Source organism: Schistocerca serialis, chromosome 9, assembly GCF_023864345.2.
Source record: "Schistocerca serialis cubense isolate TAMUIC-IGC-003099 chromosome 9, iqSchSeri2.2, whole genome shotgun sequence".
Classification (NCBI taxonomy): Eukaryota; Metazoa; Arthropoda; class Insecta; order Orthoptera; family Acrididae; genus Schistocerca; species Schistocerca serialis.
In genome coordinates, this window is record NC_064646.1 from 344,079,895 (window position 1) to 344,100,085 (window position 20,191).

General features: G+C 40.9%; 1 protein-coding gene and 1 long non-coding RNA gene across 3 annotated transcripts in view; both read right to left on the reverse strand.

Moving 5' to 3' along the window:
- Positions 1–20,191, reverse strand: part of LOC126419250 (WD repeat-containing protein WRAP73-like) — a 99,521-nt gene that overhangs the window by 8,555 nt on the left and 70,775 nt on the right. For both annotated transcript variants that reach the window (XM_050086408.1, XM_050086406.1), the window contains one exon: positions 13,738–13,950. In XM_050086408.1, the coding sequence (XP_049942365.1) occupies positions 13,738–13,950 (213 nt within the window). The remainder of the gene's footprint in view (positions 1–13,737; positions 13,951–20,191) is intronic.
- On the reverse strand, positions 4,044–12,443 carry LOC126419251 (uncharacterized). Its single transcript, XR_007575946.1, has 2 exons — positions 12,335–12,443; positions 4,044–4,615 (listed from the first exon to the last, which is right to left on the reverse strand). It is a non-coding gene; the product is annotated as an uncharacterized LOC126419251 (long non-coding RNA).

Here is a 20,191-nt window from a genome sequence, read left to right on the forward strand (position 1 = left end):
GTCCACACCAAACACAGTGTAGTGTCTCAAAGCATTGGGCAAATAGAGGATGTACACATAAATAAGTCATTTTGCATTATTACTTGAATGCTGAAGTAGCATCCAACATTTCAAGTGCATGCCTTGGCCTGAAATGAGACCATGCTATAATTAAAGAATAGAAGAATCTTTGAGAATTAAAGAACATAAGAATCTTCGAGCCATCCACCCAAGAGTATTTACAGTCCACACCTTACTGAATAATGCTCCAAACTCCCATTGAAGTCTTGCTGACCTGTGTAGGAAATCATAGTCAGTTGCAGTGTCATACTTTTTTTTCTGATGTAAGAATGGTAAGAGACTGAACTTACAAAGGCTTCTATCGTAATGGCTACCATTATCACCATATACCAGCACCAGGGTCTGAATTATCCAGGAAGATGTGGGGTCACCTACATAGAATCCAAACAGACCAACCCAGAACTCCATCTACCCCAGACAGATGCGACATTGCTGATAGCATTGAATGCGACTGATGAGCAGCAGAGCGTACTGTGTAACACACTGTCCAACAGTACTCCATGAGAAGATATTCTGAGAAATGGATGATACTGAATATAAATAAAGATCTGTAAATGGTGAATGCTGTGTTAAAGCTATTTTTTTCATAGAATTTGTGATTTGAGTTGTTAATAATAACAATAATAATAAATAATAATTATTATTATAACTACTACTACTACTATTACTCAGTTGCTGAGAATTCTTCCGGGTCCATGGAACTCTTCTATCCCTGGTGTTTTGTCCAAAGCTACATTGGACATCTTCGGAGGTGTTCTTTCTTTGGAGGTGCTCCTGGTTGTGCTGAGTCTTGCCGACTGACGAGTCAGACATTGAAGAAGGGTCTAAATACTGTGGAAAGTGGGCGTGGTCTGGATTTCATGTGATAGCGGAGCTAAACCTTGTCAAAGAAAAAAACTTCTCATTGATTCTGTAGTGCCACTGTCCATATATTGCTGAGTTTCATAGCTTCTTCTTTTCTGTTAAAATTATCCTCGTGTTTATATATTTTGATGGCTTCTCTATGTAGCCATGGATAATAGTTCGTCATAGTAAATAAAACTTCAGTTTCTGAAAATTTCACTATGTGATCACCCGACTGAAGAGCATGTTCCGCCACAGCTGACTTGTCTGTTTTCCCTAGTCGGCAAAGACTTTTATGTTCCTTCAACCGTGTATTCACACTTCTCTTTGTAGTTCCAATGTAGACCCTACCACATGTACATGGTATCTTGTATACACCACTTGCAGAGAGATGGGGGCGTTTATCCTTAACGGAACGAAGTGCTTAGCCTATTTTATTAGTTGGTCTGAAAATTGGTTGAATGTTATGTTTCCTTAAAATCTTGCTGATTTGACCCATTACTTTTTTTTGATGAAGGGTAGAGAAACCGTGTTCTTCCATCGCTGTGTCCTATCGAAATATATAAACATGAGGACAATTTTAACAGAAAAGAAGAAGCTATGAAACTCAGCGATATTTGGACAGTGGTGCTGCAGAATCAAAGAGAAGTTTTTGTCTTTGGCATACTATGATCAATAGTTATATTTTATCCTTGACAAGGTTTATCTCTTCTATCACGTGAAATCCAGATTGCACCCTCTTTCCACAGTATTTAGGCCGTTCTTCGACGTCCAACTCATCAGATGGCAAGACTCAGCACAACCAAGAGCACCTCCAAAGATGTCCAACATAGCTTTGGACAAAATGTCAGGGATAGAAGAGTTCCATGCACCTTGGCCATACGACCTGGAAGAATTCTCGGCAGCTCAAACATCTGGTCATGAAAGCCTTCATTGTATGACTACTACTACTACTATCACCACCATCACCATTATTATTATTATTATTATTATTATTATTAGATGTTTGTAATTTTTCTTTCTAAAATTTTCTTTTTTTGCTATTCATAGTTTCTGCATGTACGTAAATCTAAGACTGTTACAGCTCAGATTGCCATACGACAAATAAATTATTATATTGCAATATCTTTCCATAAAAACTACTTAAAGCAAATAATTCACCTATTTAGATCTTATTTGCACATGAAAGGTATTACTAACAGATTTCCAATTCTGTGCTGCTATCACATTTTGCATTTATAACCTTACTTTCCAAAACCACATGTGATTTAAAATTCATTTTCTTTTGAACAGTTTTATACCTTCTGCTGAGAAATTACTATATATCCTTTGAATAACTACACAAAATTTTTCCTCCATGACATTTATTTCCTTTGAAACATTCTCTGAACTCTGAAATTTATGAAAAAGGTTTGAGCAGAGATACTTCAAGCAACTAGTTTTATTTCTTTTCAATGTACATATTCCTGGAAATGTGAAACCAACCTCAATCCTTAAAACTATATAGCACTTCCAGGGCACTGTAGCAGATGCATTCTCTTTGCCACTTTGCTCATTTGTTTCCAGGCAACATAAAGTTTATCTGCAATGTAAGTTGTCCACTTGATGAAGTAGACGCCAAACAAATGCAAAAAACACTAGGAAGATGTAAACTGGTCATTCAGTCAACTGCCAACCTACCTTCAACCCAATACAGGAGGGAAAAAAAAACCCTTAATGATGAAGCAGTTTTTAATCAATGACTGTCTTTCTGTCAATAACATATGGTTCACAGTACTGTAATACATGAATCCACATTGTAAATAAGGAAACAGCAGTGCAATTATTGTTTAACTAACTTAATTCTCCATAGATGAGCAGAATTTTCACCTTACATGCATCCCCAACAGAAGTTCCTAATGCACACCTGTAATGGGCACTCAATGCTGAGGTAAGGTGATTTGAATCCTTGAGGTGAAGGAAATTTTCACTGCCAGTATTTGGCCAGCAAGGAGTGCAGAGGTCATGGTGTGAAGTTCCTGACCACCAGTCTTTGCACTAGTGTTGCGGATTAAATATCACAACTCTCTGCAGTGTCTCATGAAGTGAGGGCATGAGGCACTGTTCCATTTCCTTCTATCTTATGGCCAAACAATAAACATAACACGACACTACACATGCACCCATTACACTTGCCTACACCCTACAAATACATGTGTGACACAGCTCTCACATATCCGCACTGGAAGGAGCCAATGTGCACAGAGGAAGAAAACACTTTCAGAAAGACAGTTCTGTGAGATATCCCAGCCAATAATGCTATATGACATTTACATTACTACCTTCTCTTCATTGGTGTATATTGTACATATACAAATCTTAAATTGAAGATGATTGACTGAATGACCAGTGTTTTCTTGCATTTTCCTTGTGCTTTCAGTGAATGTGTTACATTACTCTGGATACTTGCAACGTGTGCTAGCACAGGAAAGTCAAAATCAACTTTTGTGTTACATATTTAACATTATGCTTGCATGAGTGGTACATTGTGATATGATTCTGAACAGGTCTTGGGGAGAGAAAATGGAATGCGAGAAAAATAAAAGACAATTAAGGTGCTATTTTAAAAAAATGTACTGCTTTTCATATTTTCGTGCTGGGAACATGTCCTGGTATGTTTATGTATGGTACTAGATCTTGCTTAAAGATATTTCTCCTTTGTAGAGTAAGCAGTTCTGCTCGCAGATCACAAATGTAGTCATCGTGTGTTAAATCCGCCTCAGTGGCCAATTTCGCTAACACTCGTTTGTGCAGTGACAGTCAACATGGGTGTGAACCAGTTCGAATCCTCGGTGGATGAAATTTTAACTGCCAGTATTTGGCCAGCAAAGGGAAGAGAGGTGGTAACGTAAAGTTCTTTATCATCGGTCTTTGCACCAATGTCCTGGATAAAATTCTGAACAACTCCACAGTGTCTCACGAAGTGAGAGCAGGTTGTCGCGTCCCAAGCGTGGGTATTGCGAGGGATTGAGCGACACGGTTCGTAAAAGGGATCTAGCCGGTTGACCTTAGTAAGAGGGAGACTTTTTGATCTGGCTAAGATGTAGAATTCCCTGGTGTGAAGGTACAAGGCTAGGAAGCGGGTAGAATTAAAGTCTTGATAACTTTAACAAATTGCAGTTTATTCTGAATGAATACAGCTCACCCTAACTGCGCGGTGATTGCATTCACAGGAAGGCCAAGTCTAATACAGAGACAGTGACTGACTCCACCGTTCCGACTGCCTACTAGAAGCTCTGCAATATTTCCTAGCACCATACGTTAGAGTCCCGCGGCTACGCCCTAACGCTCTCCAGCGACCATCTCTGGCTGCCTGCCTACAGCCCGTCCCTCAGCCCAAGTCGGCTGCTGCTATCACTCTCTAACTACTCGACAAGAAGAACCGCAAGACAAGACCCGACAAGACCCTCAGAGCCGCGTGCTCTTGGGTTTTGTTAGCGTTTCCCCTTCGACCCCGCCAGCGCTTGGCATGACGTAGCGTCGAAGGCAACTTGTCCTTATTTGGTATCGTTAAAACATTAATGTTGCTATTGTTCTTCAGAGGCTGAGTGGAGGGATAGAGACGCCTCTCCCTATATGGTCATGCACTGCGTCCTGAGCCCTTCATTGGCTCCTCATGACGTAGTGCTGTCCCCACCAAGGGCCCTCTTTCTTTCTCTCTCCACTCCCAGACCTCTCTCTCTCGAGCCAGGAATGCTTACTGTTGATACTTCTTAATTGACTGCTTATCATGAGTCCCTACACAGACCTTCGTTTGTATCTGCTGGCTGTTTGCTTTCTTATCAAGTGCCGCTGCCCAGCAGTTTGACTGCCGCCTCGGCTGACCCTTCGGCCACGCCTGGCGTCCAGCGCTACAACTATAACTTCTTCCTACGTACTATTCTCAAGGTACTGCAATTAGACTTGGCTTTTTCCTGCGGTTACAACACCTCCCCCGCCAGGGAAATTGGCGTTACTCCTCAGAGTAGCGTCAATTGTGATTCTCTCATTTTATTTTTTTTCAAATCATTGATATAATTACAATCAACAAACATACGTTTATCAAGGTACATTTTTAAAAGCATTGATACAAATTACCATTTTCATTCAACATTGGTAATTACAAGTACGTACAGTTTCATAAAACATGGACAAAACACTAAAATTGATTACACCTTTTTATAAGACACTTTTAATATATTTTTATCTTTTGATTTTACTTAACGCCTGTTTCTGAACAGAACTGACTCTTCTTGGTTATTCCCACATCTTTCGTATATTACTACATCTTCAGTTTCTTTATTAGCTTGTCTTCTACTTAAGCTAGTGTCTGGGTATTGATTTACTATAGTGTTTCTTATACATACTTTACCACAACAGTTATTATCGTCAAAGTACTTCCATAAACTTTTGAAGCATTCTTTACAGCATCTACAATTTTTACAACAACATGTAATTACAATAAAAATGACTATTGCTATAGCTACGTATGTAGTTACTGTGTAATGTGTAAAATATCTGGAATATTTTAGTTCTTCCTCCTGCCTTTCTGCCATTCGCTGGACATCATCCAGTCTTTTCCCAGCGACTTTCAAGTCGTCTAATTGTGTTACTAGGTGCTCCAAGGGTAAATCTAACGTTAGCATTGAGACATTTTTCTTTTCTTCGTTTACAACACAACAGTCAAATTCTAAATTAATTTGAGATATTATATCTTTCTTTGTTATGTTACTATGAATTACTCTATCTGTTTGTATGAACACTCTCATTCCATACCCTTTACATTTACTATAAAAACTTATCTTTCCTACTCCTTTCATTAATAAGTCCTTCGGGGGTTCCTTTCCACATAATACTGTCAGTCCTTCCTTAGGAGCTACATATAGCCATTCGTTACTGTTTAGATGGGTCCTAAGGCTCTGATTCAGTGCGACTATTTTTCGCACACAATCTTCCGGAATTTCTCTTACCGGTTGTAATAATTTGGCTTCGCATTCCTCATGGTCGAATGTCGATAGCAATGCGAATGACTGTCTGCATAGTCTTCTGTTCTTACTCAGTTCTTTACATTTTAGATCATCCGCAGAAAGTTTCGCGTACTGCCTTTTGGATTCATCTATCAGTAGAAATTCTTTCTCTGGCTCTATGTATACGTACCTTCCTTTCATATCTGGGATCTCCTTTGGTAATGGGAGAACTCTGTACAGATTATAATTATTATTATCTATTAAAGGAATATTAATTACATACCCTAGTATGCTACCGGAAATGAAAACATCTAAATCAATTATTCTTAACAAGAGGTAGCCTGACGACTCCGCGGGAGGAACAGGAAACTTCACGTCCTTTAATTCGTCTCGTATTAAACTTAGATACTTCACAATTTGCACTGGATTAATGATGTGAGGCTGCAGTATTCCCTTTTGAGCATTTACAATGGCATTTATCATCTGCTCGTATTCCTCTTCAATTTGGCCAAACACTGCCGCTAATTGTAATACTTGTTCCGTTACAGTGGCAAAAGATGCTACTCGTTTGAAACCCATATCTGCTTCCTTCACGTATTCTTTCATGAACCTTTCTAGTCTCTGCATGCCTGTCCTTAGAATGTGTTCATTTGATTCTAGTGTATATACTGTTCTGTTTACTCCCGCTAATGTGGCCCTTACCACTGCCACCTGTTCCTTAGTTAACCTCAGCAACCCTTCAGAGCTCCTCTCCATAGCGTCTCTAGTTTCTGAGATCTACCACGTCTCACTGATTTGTCGTTTAATAACACCTTGTCCCCTACACTGAATTCTTTCAGGTTCTCCTTCAGATCATACTGTCCTTTACTGATTACCTTACTCCTTATAATAGAATCCCTAGCCACTCTGTGGGCTTCCTGCATTCTTGCTCTTAGCTTGTTGACATATGAATCATAATCTTAACTTACCCGCGGTGTTTCTTGCTGCAGTACTCCTGGTATGTTAACCTTTCTTCCGTAAATTAACTCGAATGTTGTATAACCTGTGCTGCTGTGTGGTGTAGTGTTGAACACAAAAATTGCATACGGCATCCATTTGTCCCATGAACTTTGATCTCCTGTTACAAAGTGTCTGAGATATTCTACAATTGTCCTATGACTCCTTTCTAGAGCACCATTTGACTCAGGGTGGTACACTGTGGTATTTATATGTTTTACCTTCAACAATTTACATACACTTTTAAAAACGTCACTCAGAAAATTCGATCCTTGGTCTGTTAACAAAACTGATGGAATCCCATATCTTAGTACTATATTTTCTACAAATGCTTCCGCTACAGTTTCAGCGTCTTGCTTGTCAATCGGGACTGCTACGGTGAATTTGCTCAGATCGTCTTGGAATGTCAACATGTATCTTTTCCCTGTACTAGATACATCTAGTGGACCCACTATATCCATTGCACATTTTTCAATTACTGTTTCAGCTACGTCTGTAATTTCTAAGGGCATCCTTGTTTTCATTTGTGTGTTTTTGTTCTTTTGACATGATGGACACTTCCTAATATAATTTTCAATGTCCCGCTTCATTCCGCGCCACTGCTTGTACGCTTTTATCCTTTCGAATGTCCTATGCATTCCTTGGTGCCCTCCCAAGGGTTTATCGTGCATCTCTTTTAATATACTCTCCTTTTCTTCGGGGCTAATTTCCTCACTACTATTTGTTTCCTGGTCTATCTCACCTGACACTTGCGCTTGCCGCACGTTTACAGAACTCTGTTCCGCCTTTGCTTGTGCTACGGAGGTTCTTTCTGCCTCCGCATTTCGCTTTGAACTTATCTCTTCCTTTCCTTCATGCCTTATCCGGCTTAACGCGTCCGCATTACTGTTTAGCCTTCCTGGCTTATATACTACCTCGTAGTCGTACTCTTCGAGCTTCATTCTCCACTTTAGGAGCCTCGAACTCGGATCCTTCACATTAAATATCCATGTTAGTGGCTTATGGTCTGTCACCACTGTGAATTTTCGCCCATACACGTATGGTCTAAACTGCTTTACCGCATACACTATAGCCAACAACTCCTTTTCCGTTGTACTATAGTTCAGTTCTGCTTTGTTCAGCGCTCTGGATGCATATGCAATCGGCAAGTCTTCGCCAATCTTTTTCCCTTGCGATAACACGGCGCCCAACGCTGCGTTACTCGTATCCGTTGTGATTATAAACAGTTTCGTACAGTCAGGATACTGAAGTAGCGGAGGATTCACTAATTTCTCTTTCAGTTCCTCGAACGCATTCTTCTGTCGTTCTCCCCATTGGTACTCTACTCCTTTCTTTAAGAGCTCATGGAGAGATTTCGCAATTTTGCTGAAATTTGCAATGAAACGTCGATAGTACCCTATCAATCCTAGAAACCCTTTTAGTTCTTTTGTTGTTCTCGGCTGTGGGAAGAACTTCACCTTCTCCACCTTCGCCATATCCGGTGATATTCCCTTGTCCATGATACAATGACCTAGGAAGATTACCTCCTTCCTCAGAAATTCACACTTGTCTGGTTGCAGCTTTAAATTGTGCTCTCGCAACCTGTCAAATATTTCCCGGAGTTTTTCGTTATGCTCCTGCAGGTTTTTCCATAACATACTATGTCGCCCAAATAGACAAAACATTTAACACCTTGTAAACCTGCCAATACTGTGTTCGTCAGTCTCTGGAAACATCCTGGGGCTCCCTTCAGTCCCATCGGCATTCTTTTGTATTCGTAATGTTGATAGTTTGAGCTGAATGCCGTTTTCTCTCTGTCCTTCTCGTCCGTCAATATTTGATGGTACCCGCTTGCGAGGGCAAGCGTCGAGAAGTACTTGGCTTGCCCTAATTGATCCAGGATATCGGAGATATTCGGCAGTGGAAATGCGTCGCCTACCGTGATGTCATTTAATTGTCAGTAGTCCACTACTATTCTCCATTTCTGCTTGCCACTGGCATATAACTTCTTTGGAACTAACAGTAACGGTGCGTTCCATGCACTCTTGCTTTCGACAATTATGTCATCCTTGAGCATCTGTTCTATTTGCTCTTTTAGCACTTCCTTTTGCGCTTCAGGGATCCTGTATGGTCTAGCGTTCACTACCTTCCCCGCGTGTTCCGGCGCAATCAGTATTCTATGTTTCACTGCAGAAGTATAGGACAGTTTGTCCCCTGGTAGATGAAATACATCTCTGTACTCTGTGCAGACCTCTGCTAGAGCGCTCTTTTCTTCGACGTTCAAATGATCCATTCTGAGTTGCCTTCGCAACACACTAGCATGACTTTCCATCTTACCTACTGCATCAGTGCTACATTTTACTTCGCGTACTTTCACTATTCTTTCTAATTCTTCCGTTATTAATCTGACGTTTCCTAGTCGAACTCTGTCCTCTGACACGTTCAATGCACTTACTATGCATTTCCCATTTTGCACTTTTACTAAGGACTCAGGTACATGCACCCCTTGTGCAATCTCCTGCCTCGGTATGACCATTTCTCTTTCGATTCACCGTGGTACCTTTCCGTCCACTTTCAACAACATTATTCTTTCTTCCCGGGGCCCTATCTCCCCGCCTATTTCTGAATCTGCTTCTATCTCTTGTCCCTTTGGTTCTTCCTCTACTACTAAGGGTATATCTCGCCCTTTTAGCCGTATTACTTTACCCGCATAGTCCAACTTGACTCTATGCTCTGTTAAGAAATTTCTTCCTATCAGTCCGTCGTATGGAATGTCTAGACCTCTACCGTACACGTGAAATTTCTGTCTCACCTTTTCAGATCCGTCTATACTTAAGTGTATTTGTACCGTGCCTATTGTGCTAACGGCTTCACTCGTTACACCTTTTAACCGAAGCCTTTCTGCTTCATTGATTCTAAGCATACTCTTTACCGGAATACTTGTCCTCTTTAGCAAACACAATTGTGCTCCTGTGTCTATTAGTAACTTTAAATACTTCTTTAACTCTACGCAGTACAACACTACCACGTCGTTTTCTGTTGCACAGTCTATTACCCTTACTGTGGGTTTACCTATCGCAACAAGGCCCGACTGCGTGGCCTTGCCGCCTCTTAGTTTCCCTGTACCACCTTTCCTGTTTTACTCGATACTGGCACCCTGCCTTTTCTCCAGGCGTGCCAGGGCCCTTCGTGGCAATCTTTCGCGTAGTGGCCCTGCCGCTTACACTTAAAACACACAACCTCTTTTACTCTCGTGCACGGAACTCTGCAGTTCGCTGGTAAATTACACTGTGGACATCTCCACTCTCGTAACCCTCCATCGGTTTCTCTGTGATTTCCTCTGAATTCCCTTACATCTATCGGGTGAACTTTTCTTAACCGCACCCGGCATTCCATGTCTGCGTGTCCTGGCTTGTCACACCCATAGCAAAAGTTTGTAAACTTTCTGCCCGTCATGGCCCGTACTCTATGCTCTGGCCTGCTTTTCCTACACTTGCTGGCTATGTGGCCTCTCAGCCCACAATTGAAACATTTCAACTCTTTAACTTCTCTCGCCTTTTTTTCCCGCTTCCTTATTTCGAGTGTACGTTACCCTCGGGGCTAGTCCCCGCTCTTTCATGGATAATATCGCACTCTATTCCTGCAGTGCCAACTCCACTGCTGCTGCCAACGTAATTTCATCGCCTCTGCTTCTCACTATTGTTTGTATTCTATCACTACTTAAGCCCTGTATAAAGCACGCTCTTCCTAAGGAATCAACTAGTTCTATCGCGCCCTTCAAGTTTTCTCTGGCCGTAACTCTGTTTACTGCTTCTCGAAAATCTCTCTGCATTTCATCAATTCGGCTTGCCCACATTGCTATTGGTTCCCCTTGTCCCTGTCTTGCTTGGAAAATCTTACATGCATAGTAGTCTATGGTACGCTTACTCACATAGTTTTCTTCTAAAACGCGTTACACCTCTTGCCACATACCTGTGCGTTCCCGCACCTGCAATCTCGACCTGACCTCACCGGTTATCTTTGCTTTAACGAACTTCAATAACATTTCGTGTTCCTCTGGCTTTACTAATTCAAAAGCCACATCTACATTTTCGATAAATTCCCTTAAATCCTTCTTGTTCCCTTCGAACACTTTCGACACAATACATAGGGCCTCCTTCACTGACATCTCACCATTAGTGGAGGATGACGCAACTTCATTAGTTTGGGGCATCTTAACTAAGTTAATACTTTACACAACAAAGATACAATATTCTTAAGACAATTTTACAAGTACCGCTTCTCTTGTGGTGCGTCGTCTGCTCTGTTGATCCACGTCGTCCCGCACTGCTCCGCGCTCTCTTTGTGCCCGCGCTGCTCCTCTCTGTCTCTGCGCCCGCGCTGTCCCGCACTGCTGCGATGCGCCGGCCGCCGCTCTGCTGGGCTGTGCCAACCCCGTCGCTCTCCTCGGCTGCCGCTGCTATGGCTGCTGCCGCTTCTGCTGCTGCTCGGCCCGGACCCTCGGACTCGAACGCTGGCTGCTTAGGCACCTCTGCGCCTCGTCGCTCCACATCGCGCTGCCGCTGTCCTGCGTTGCCCTGCACCCGCGACGACTACCTTTCTGGACTCTGACGTACTGGTGCTACTAATGCTGAAAGTTGCGAGTCGCCACAACTTCCTGCCAATTGCCACAGTCGCTGTAGCAAAATCTAATGGCTCCCACCTCCTATTTGCCTATGCGCCTTTGTGATAACCCCACACCTGGCACCAAAAGTTTTATTTATGTTGCGTCCCAAGCATGGGTATTGCGAGGGATTGAGCGACACGGTTCGTAAAAGGGATCTAGCCGGTTGACCTTAGTAAGAGGGAGACTGGCTAAGATGTAGAATTCCCTGGTGTGAAGGTACAAGGCTAGGAAGCAGGTAGAATTAAAGTCTTGATAACTTTAACAAATTGCAGTTTATTCTGAATGAATACAGCTCACCCTAACTGCGCGGTGATTGCACTCACAGGAAGGCCAAGTCTAATACAGAGACGGTGACTGACTCCACCGTTCCGACTGCCTACTAGAAGCTCTGCAATATTTCCTAGCACAATACGTTAGAGTCCTGCGGCTACGCCCTAATGCTCTCCAGCGACCATCTGCCTACAGCCCGTCCCTCAGCCCAAGTCGGCTGCTGCTATCACTCTCTAACTCCTCGACAAGAAGAACCACAAGACAAGACCCTCAGAGCCGCGTGCTCTTGGGTTTTGTTAGCGTTTCCCCTTCGACCCCGCCAGCGCTTGGCATGACGTAGCATCGAAGGCAACTTGTCCTTATTTGGTATCGTTAAAACATTGTTGTTGCTATTGTTCTTCAGAGGCTGAGTGGAGGGATGGAGACGCCTCTCCCTATATGGTCACGCACTGCGTCCTGAGCCCTTCATTGGCTCCTCATGACGTAGCACTGTCCCCACCAAGGGCCCTCTTTCTTTCTCTCTCCACTCACAGACCTCTCTCTCTAGCCAGGAATGCTTACTGCTGATACTTCTTAATTGACTGCTTATCATGAGTCCCTACACAGACCTTCGTTTGTATCTGCTGGCTGTTTGCTTTCTTATCAAGCGCCGCTGCCCAGCAGTTTGACTGCCGCCTCAGCTGACCCTTCGGCCATGCCTGGCGTCCAGCGCTACAACTTTAACTTCTTCCTACGTACTATTCTCAAGGTACTCCAATTAGACTTTGCTTGTTCCTGCTGTCGGATAGGGACGTTAAGTTCATGGGCCCCCTTGGCGCTATCTGCAAGGAGTAGGCTACAGGTCGGCACAGGCTTTCACCCTCTCCCTTCTCTTATCATCTTTAACATAATAAAAAACACTACATATCTCTCTCTCTCTCTCTCTCTCTCTCTCTCTCTCACACACACACACACACACACACACACACACACACACTTACACTTACATACACATCTCACATTTTACAACAGAAAGGTGCCTGATGGCATTAAGTATAAGGAAAACCTTCACAATTAGGTGGCTGAACCTGCCCTTCTGGGTGTCCCTGCCACTCATGCCATACAATCTTTTTTTTTTTTCTTGTGTGTGTTAAATATAAAGTCACATAGTGGATGTGGAAACACTAAAGCCACTTTTTATGTGCCAACTGTAATCCAGACTTCCTGCACCTGAAGATCTTTCGAGAATTAATGACAGATTATACATACTCTTATTCTTTGAAGTGTACAACAGGCATTTGCTATGACAATTCCAGGATTTTGCAATAAAACTTTGATCTAACAGCACAACTCTGTTATGCTCTCCAATCCAAATAGGTATGCATGCTCCACAATGACATGTCCGGCACACAAATTGTTGAGTGATCTGCAAATGCCATTATAGCTCCCCATGTGTACTTGTAATGGGGCAGGGAGCAATAGATATAAATCAGGAGTTAGAGGGATACGTGGTGGAGATGGAACTCCAAGACTGACTGTTCATAACCTGACATGGTCTTGAAACTTCCTGGCAGATTAAAACTGTGTGCCGGACCGAGACTCGAACTCGGGACCTTTGCCTTTCACGGGCAAGTGCTCTACCGACTGAGCTACCCAAGCACAACTCACGCCCCATCCTCACAGCTTTACTTCTGCCAGTACCTCGTCTCCTACCTTCCAAACTTAACAGAAGCTCTCCTGCGAACCATGCAGAACTAGCACTCCTGAAAGAAAGGATATTGCGGAGACATGCCTTAGCCACAGCCTGGGGGATGTTTCCAGAATGAGAATTTCACTCTGCAGCGGGGTGTGCGCTGATATGAAACTTCCTGGCAGATTAAAACTGACTCATTCTGACTTGGTCTTCTTCTTCCCCTGCTACTTTTATAAATGTGTCAGAAGGAGTTACATCTCACTGACCTGTAATGGGCTCATTGTGGATGACAGCACTGACAAGACAGCCATTCAAATCCCAGACCCATGCAAGAGCAGGCATGCTGTCATCGCGTGTCACCAGCCACGAGCCACAGCTACTGAAGTTCAACACACCGACACCCCGGTTTTTCCAGCTGTCACCTCCCTTGTCCCAGGCCAATGGTATCACTGTCACTGGGCGATATTTTACTACTTCAGCTGCAACAAGTCAATTACAGTGTAGTAGTGACAGGCAGTTCACCAGCAGAATTCATAAAATTTCATCACATATTAAAATGAGGGAATGATTAAATGATGAAATTTGATCAAAAATAGCCAATAATGACAATTACAGACATGAAAAATGATAAGCATACAAAGCACATAAATTTTAATTGTAAAATAAACATCAACACTACAAAAATGAAACATTAATTTATTCTTTGATTTAGATGGTTAATATACTACTGTTGCCTATCAGAAAGGTCTTGTTAGATGTGAAATATTTTAATGCATCAGTACCTACAGTGAAATTATAAGATCAAATTTACTGAGAATAGCTTTTGAGTCATTAAGGTAAATATTCCAGATGGGCGATATTCCACACAGCTACTGAAATATATTTGCTACTGAGTCATATCTATTAAGCATATACTACATTCCATAATAGAGCCTGTTAATTTTTGAATGGGGTAGGATTCACCAACAGAAAAGCAAGTCTTTGTTACTCCCATCAGTTTTTGTTAAATTTAAATGAATGAATATCATTCATGCCTTCTTACTGAAATAGGCAGTCTCAGAGTCCTGTGTCATGTACAGATAGGTCTGTGCTACCAGGGAGTTATTTGTATGCTTCAATGTGTTCACTCCTTCGGAATCCTCCTGTGCTGGGTGTTACTTGCATGCTTGCAACATCTTTCTTCCTTCTGTAACAGCTGATAGTGGAGGATTGCCAAATTTACAATTGATTCGCTGCAGAAGTAGTGTCACCGTTTCAATATGGTAGCTGTCACACATTTACAGCTCCAAGTGTGTTGTGCATTCTTGGCTACAAGCCAGGATTCATGCATTATAGAAACGTTATATAGGAAAGAGAAGTATATAAATTTTACATTCAATTTTGAGTGTAGTTTGTATGTGCTTGTCAACCATGAATAAAAGATCAAAATCTAATTATTTGTGGAGATATTTTTCCATGTGTGATGAAAATAACCAAATTACGCAATGTGATATTTGTGGTCAAACATGATTTTTCAAAACTGCTGCAAGTAACCTAGCAAAACATGTGGAGTGAAGGTACTGAATAGTATGTTTCATTCACAGATGAAGTACGGTAACTGCATATAAATCAGACCAAGTGCTGTTTGTGATAATATTGATGATGTCAATATACAAAAGAATATTCAGCAGCTTCAAAACTCTTCAAAATATATTGTTGATTATTATTCACATGAATCTCTGGCATATTCCTCAACAATTCAAGCTGGTAACCGAAACACTGAGAAAGAAACTAGAAGGACTTACTTTAAATTTATAAAAACAATGGAAACTTCTGGATGGATTATTATTATTTTAAATTTATTCATAACAATGTCAAGCCAGTTGTAGTTACAAGTATTTGAATCAAGAACATTGTTCTCTGAGCAGAAAAGTAATTACTGGAACTATGGTTCCATAAAAACACAATATATTTATGAATGCTGTATGAGAACGGATTATACAAGGGGTGACTGAAAAGTTCTTGGCTCACCCATGAAATACTTGTTCCAGCCAAATTTCAGTTGAGCAACAAGTGGTACATTACCTTTACTAGGTTACATACCACATTTTTCTCCAGATATTGGAGTTTGAAGGGTCCAAAGTGTACACATTTTGCAAAATGAATAAGGAGAGCAAGTTTGTGGTCATCCAAAACCTGCTGAAAAAGGACACGAGTGCAATGGAGATCTATAATGTCATGATGGAATATTAGGGAAGGATTCCCCTTTCTATTCCATGGTCAAAAACTGGGTGGCAGAATTCAAGAGGGGTACTACCTGCGTCCAAGATGCATCACACAGAGAAGACCGGCAATGGTCAGTACAAATGAAAAAGTCATTGCAGTCCAGGACATCATCATGGCAGACCAGCGTATGACAGTACACTACATTGCAGAGAAAGTGGGCATCTCTCTGGAACAAGCTGGACACATCATAAGAGTTGTACTTGACATCCACAAGGTCCCATGTTCATGGGTCCCAAGAATGTTGACAGCAGGTTCTCATAGTGGTGTTCACTTGGCAGAAAAATCAAGAAGATGCAGTTTAACCTTTCAGATAAGGTTCTAGCCATAATCAGTAATATATGGCAAACATGAAAAATATGACAGATAACAAATTAACTTTAGTTTTGGATGCTTTGCTCACATGCTGAACCTAATTCTGCTAGATGCTGTCAAATAAATTAAAGTGTTGAAAGGGGAAGTGAAACTTACTAATGGATGCTATAAAAACAACTGTAACACTAATAAAGACATTCCAGTTTTAACAGAAGAGAAGTGGGCAAAATGCAAAGAACTGAGTGAAGGATGGAAATAATTTTAAGTGACTTCAGGTAAGTAACAAACAGAATGTGACACATTATTATGTTCTGCTTCCCACAGATGCCCTCATAGATGTTTGCAAGAATATAAATAAATGAAAATTCTTTGTGGTGGTGTTAATGTGGTCAGTCTACTACATAAAGAACTGACTACATGAACAAGAGATACTGACAATGAGTGTAACAAAACAACTGCAGTGCCAACTTCCTTGGCCCCCAGATTTATGTTGTTGACTTGTTGCTGCCCATTCAACGAAAACTCATTGCACCAATTAAAGTCAACTGTACAGAGCCAAAATAACACAGCAAACACAGAACAAGCCATAAAGAATAAACAAGCAAAGATTTCAGAAAATATTGGAAATTTCTCGCTTTTGGAAAGGTTTCCACAGAAGATTAGCGCCAAAAACCTACAAGTACATATAGTAGCTCTAGGATAATATAATTGTGTTCTTAGAGCAATGGCTACAAATCTTTAAGAATTCTTTCATATACCTGCTAAAAAAACTTTTATTATCCCACTTTTGTTATTACTTTTGAGTGACACACATCTACTCCCATTATAGAAATTAATTGCTATTTGAAGGATGACTACCTTCACAATGACAAAGATTCATTGTAGTTACGGACCAGAACTCTTGTCCAGTATTGGCAACTTCTTCTTGCATCAATATGACACTACACATAGAACGAGCTACATGTTACCTACCCACCGTTTAAAATCATATGAAAAAACCCCATACTATATGGGCATGAAATTTGTAAATAAAATATGTAAAGATATGGATGACCAAAATGTAAAAGGTACCAAAAGAGACCTGGAAAAATATCTGAAAGATAAATGTTACTATAGTGTACAAGATTTCATGAATGGCAACAATGCATTATAATTGTAATTAAAATACCTCTTTGAAGATGTTACACCATATATATTATTAGTTTATTGTCTATTTTTAGTATTGTTATATATAGTGTAGAACTGACAAGTCACCTATGTCACAATCTTTGATTGTATAAGGCATGTTATGTGATAATAAAAATTGAATTGAATTGAATTAAATCTGTTACGCTTTATTGTAAAGAAAGGCAATTTCACTTAATGATCAGAAATCTGAGCTATGTAAGCAAGCCACAGCACAGTCATTTCTTAATATAGTATACAACTCAACAATACCTACAAGGACTTTAAAGCAGGCATTTCATAGTCTAAATAGGAAAGGTATGACAGAAGACATCAAACTTCTTGGCATACCATCCAAATATATTTCAGTTTTTAAGGCAATCTTTGCAGGTTCCAAAGAAATGGTAGGAATGAATGGGGAGTTAACTGACTGTTACAATGTCAATATTAGTGTCAATGAAGATTTAGGCAAGATGATGCTCTTTCCACAATGCTTTTCAATTTGATCTCAGAAGCAATGATCCAAAAACTCCAGATATCTGAATGCATAGGTATAAGGACCACACAGTTGGCTGCATATGCTGATGATGTTGCAGTTTTTGGCAGATGGAAGATGTCAAGTGGTAGAAATGAAAGAAGCCACACAGCCTAGGCCATAGGAAGTTAACGAATTGAAAACTAAATATATGAAATTTCATAGAACAGGAGACAATAACCAGGATAGCTGGTTGGCAGCAGGTTTAAATTTTTGGCATGCGGAGGATTTTGAATTGCAAAAAGGTGGGAATTTAAGGAGATGGGACCTGGATAAACTGAAAGAACCAGAGGTTGTACAGAGTTTCAGGGAGAGCATAAGGGAACAATTGACAGGAATGGGGAAAAGAAGTACAGTAGAAGAAGAATGGATAGCTTTGAGGGATGAAATAGTGAAGGCTGCAGAGGATCAAATAGGTAAAAAGACGAGGGCTAGTAGAAACTCATGGGTAACAGAAGAAATATTGAATTTAACTGATGAAAGGAGAAAATATAAAAATGCAGTAAATGAAGCAGCAAAAAGGAATACAGACATCTCAAAAATGATATTGACAGAAAGTGCAAAATGACTAAGCAGGGATGGCTAGAGGACAAATGTAAGGATGTAGAGGCTTATCTCACTAGGGGTAAGATAGATACTGCCTACAGGAAAAGTAAAGAGACCTTTGGAGAAAGGAGAACCACTTGCATGAATATCAAGAGTTTTGATGGAAACCCAGTTCTAAGCAAAGAAGGGAAGGCAGAAAGGTGGAAGGAGTATATAGAGGGTCTATACAAGGATGATGTACTTAAAGACAGTATTATGGAAATGGAGGAGGATGTGGATGAAGATGAAATGGGAGATACGATACTGCGTGAAGAGTTTGACAGAGCACTGGAAGACCTGAGTCGAAACAAGGCCCCGGGAGTAGACAACATTCCATTGGAACTACTGACGGCCTTGGGAGAGCCAGTCCTGACAAAACTCCACCATCTGGTGAGCAAGATGTTTGAGACAGGCGAAATACCCTCAGACTTCAAGAAGAATATAATAATTCCAATCCCAAAGAAAGCAGGTGCTGACAGATGTGAAAATTACCGAACTATCAGTTTAATAAGTCACAGCTGCAAAATACTAACGCGAATTCTTTACAGACAAATGGAAAAACTGATAGAAGCCGACCTCGGGGAAGATCAGTTTGGATTCCGTAGAAATGTTGGAACACGTGAGGCAATACTGACCCTAAGACTTATCTTAGAAGAAAGATTGAGGAAAGGAAAACCTACGTTTCTAGCATTTGTAGACTTAGAGAAAGCTTTTGACAACGTTAACTGGAATACTCTCTTTCAAATTCTGAAGGTGGCAGGGGTAAAACACAGGGAGCGAAAGGCTATTTACAATTTGTACAGAAACTAGATGGCAGTTATAATAGTTGAGGGACATGAAAGGGAAGCAGTGGTTGGGAAGGGAGTGAGACGGTGTAGCCTCTCCCAGATGTTATTCAATCTGTATATTGAGCAAGCAATAAAGGAAACAAAAGAAAAGTTTGGAGTAGGTATTAAAATCCATGGAGAAGAAATAAAAACTTTGAGGTTCGCCGATGACATTGTAATTCTCTCAGAGACAGCAAAGGACTTGGAAGAGCAACTGAATGGAATGGACAGTGTCTTGAAAGGAGGGTGTAAGATGAACATCAACAAAAGCAAAACGAGGATAATGGAATGTAGTCGAATTAAGTCGGGTGATGCTGAGGGAATTAGATTAGGAAATGAGACACTTAAAGTAGTTTTGCTATTTGGGGAGCAAAATAACTGATGATGGCCGAAGTAGAGAAGATATAAAATGTAGACTGGCAATGGCAAGGAAATCGTTTCTGAAGAAGAAAAATTTGTTAACATCGAGTATAGATTTAAATGTCAGGAAGTCGCTTCTGAAAGTATTTGTATGGAAGTGAAACATGGACGATAAATAGTTTAGACAAGAAGAGAATAGTAGCTTTTGAAATGTGGTGCTACAGAAGAATGCTGAAGATTAGATGGGTAGATCACGTAACTAATGAGGAGGTATTGAATAGAATTGGGGAGAAGAGGAGCTTGTGGCACAACTTGACTAGAAGAAGGGATCGGTTGGTAGGACATGTTCTGAGACATCGAGGGATCACCAATTTAGTATTGGAAGGCAGCGTGGAGGGTAAAAATCGTAGAGGGAGATCAAGAGATGAATACACTAAGCACATTCAGAAGGATGTAGGCTACAGTAGGTGCTGGGAGATGAAGAAGCTTGCACAGGACAGAGTAGCATGGAGAGCTGCATCAAACCAGTCTCAGGACTGAAGACCACAACAACAACAACAACAACAGGGGCTAATATTAATAAAGTAAATAATGATGGTACCTGGACAGCAAGAACCAATTACAAGTTGAATTGGCTCATACAAGGAACTGATACTATAAGGCTAAGTAAAA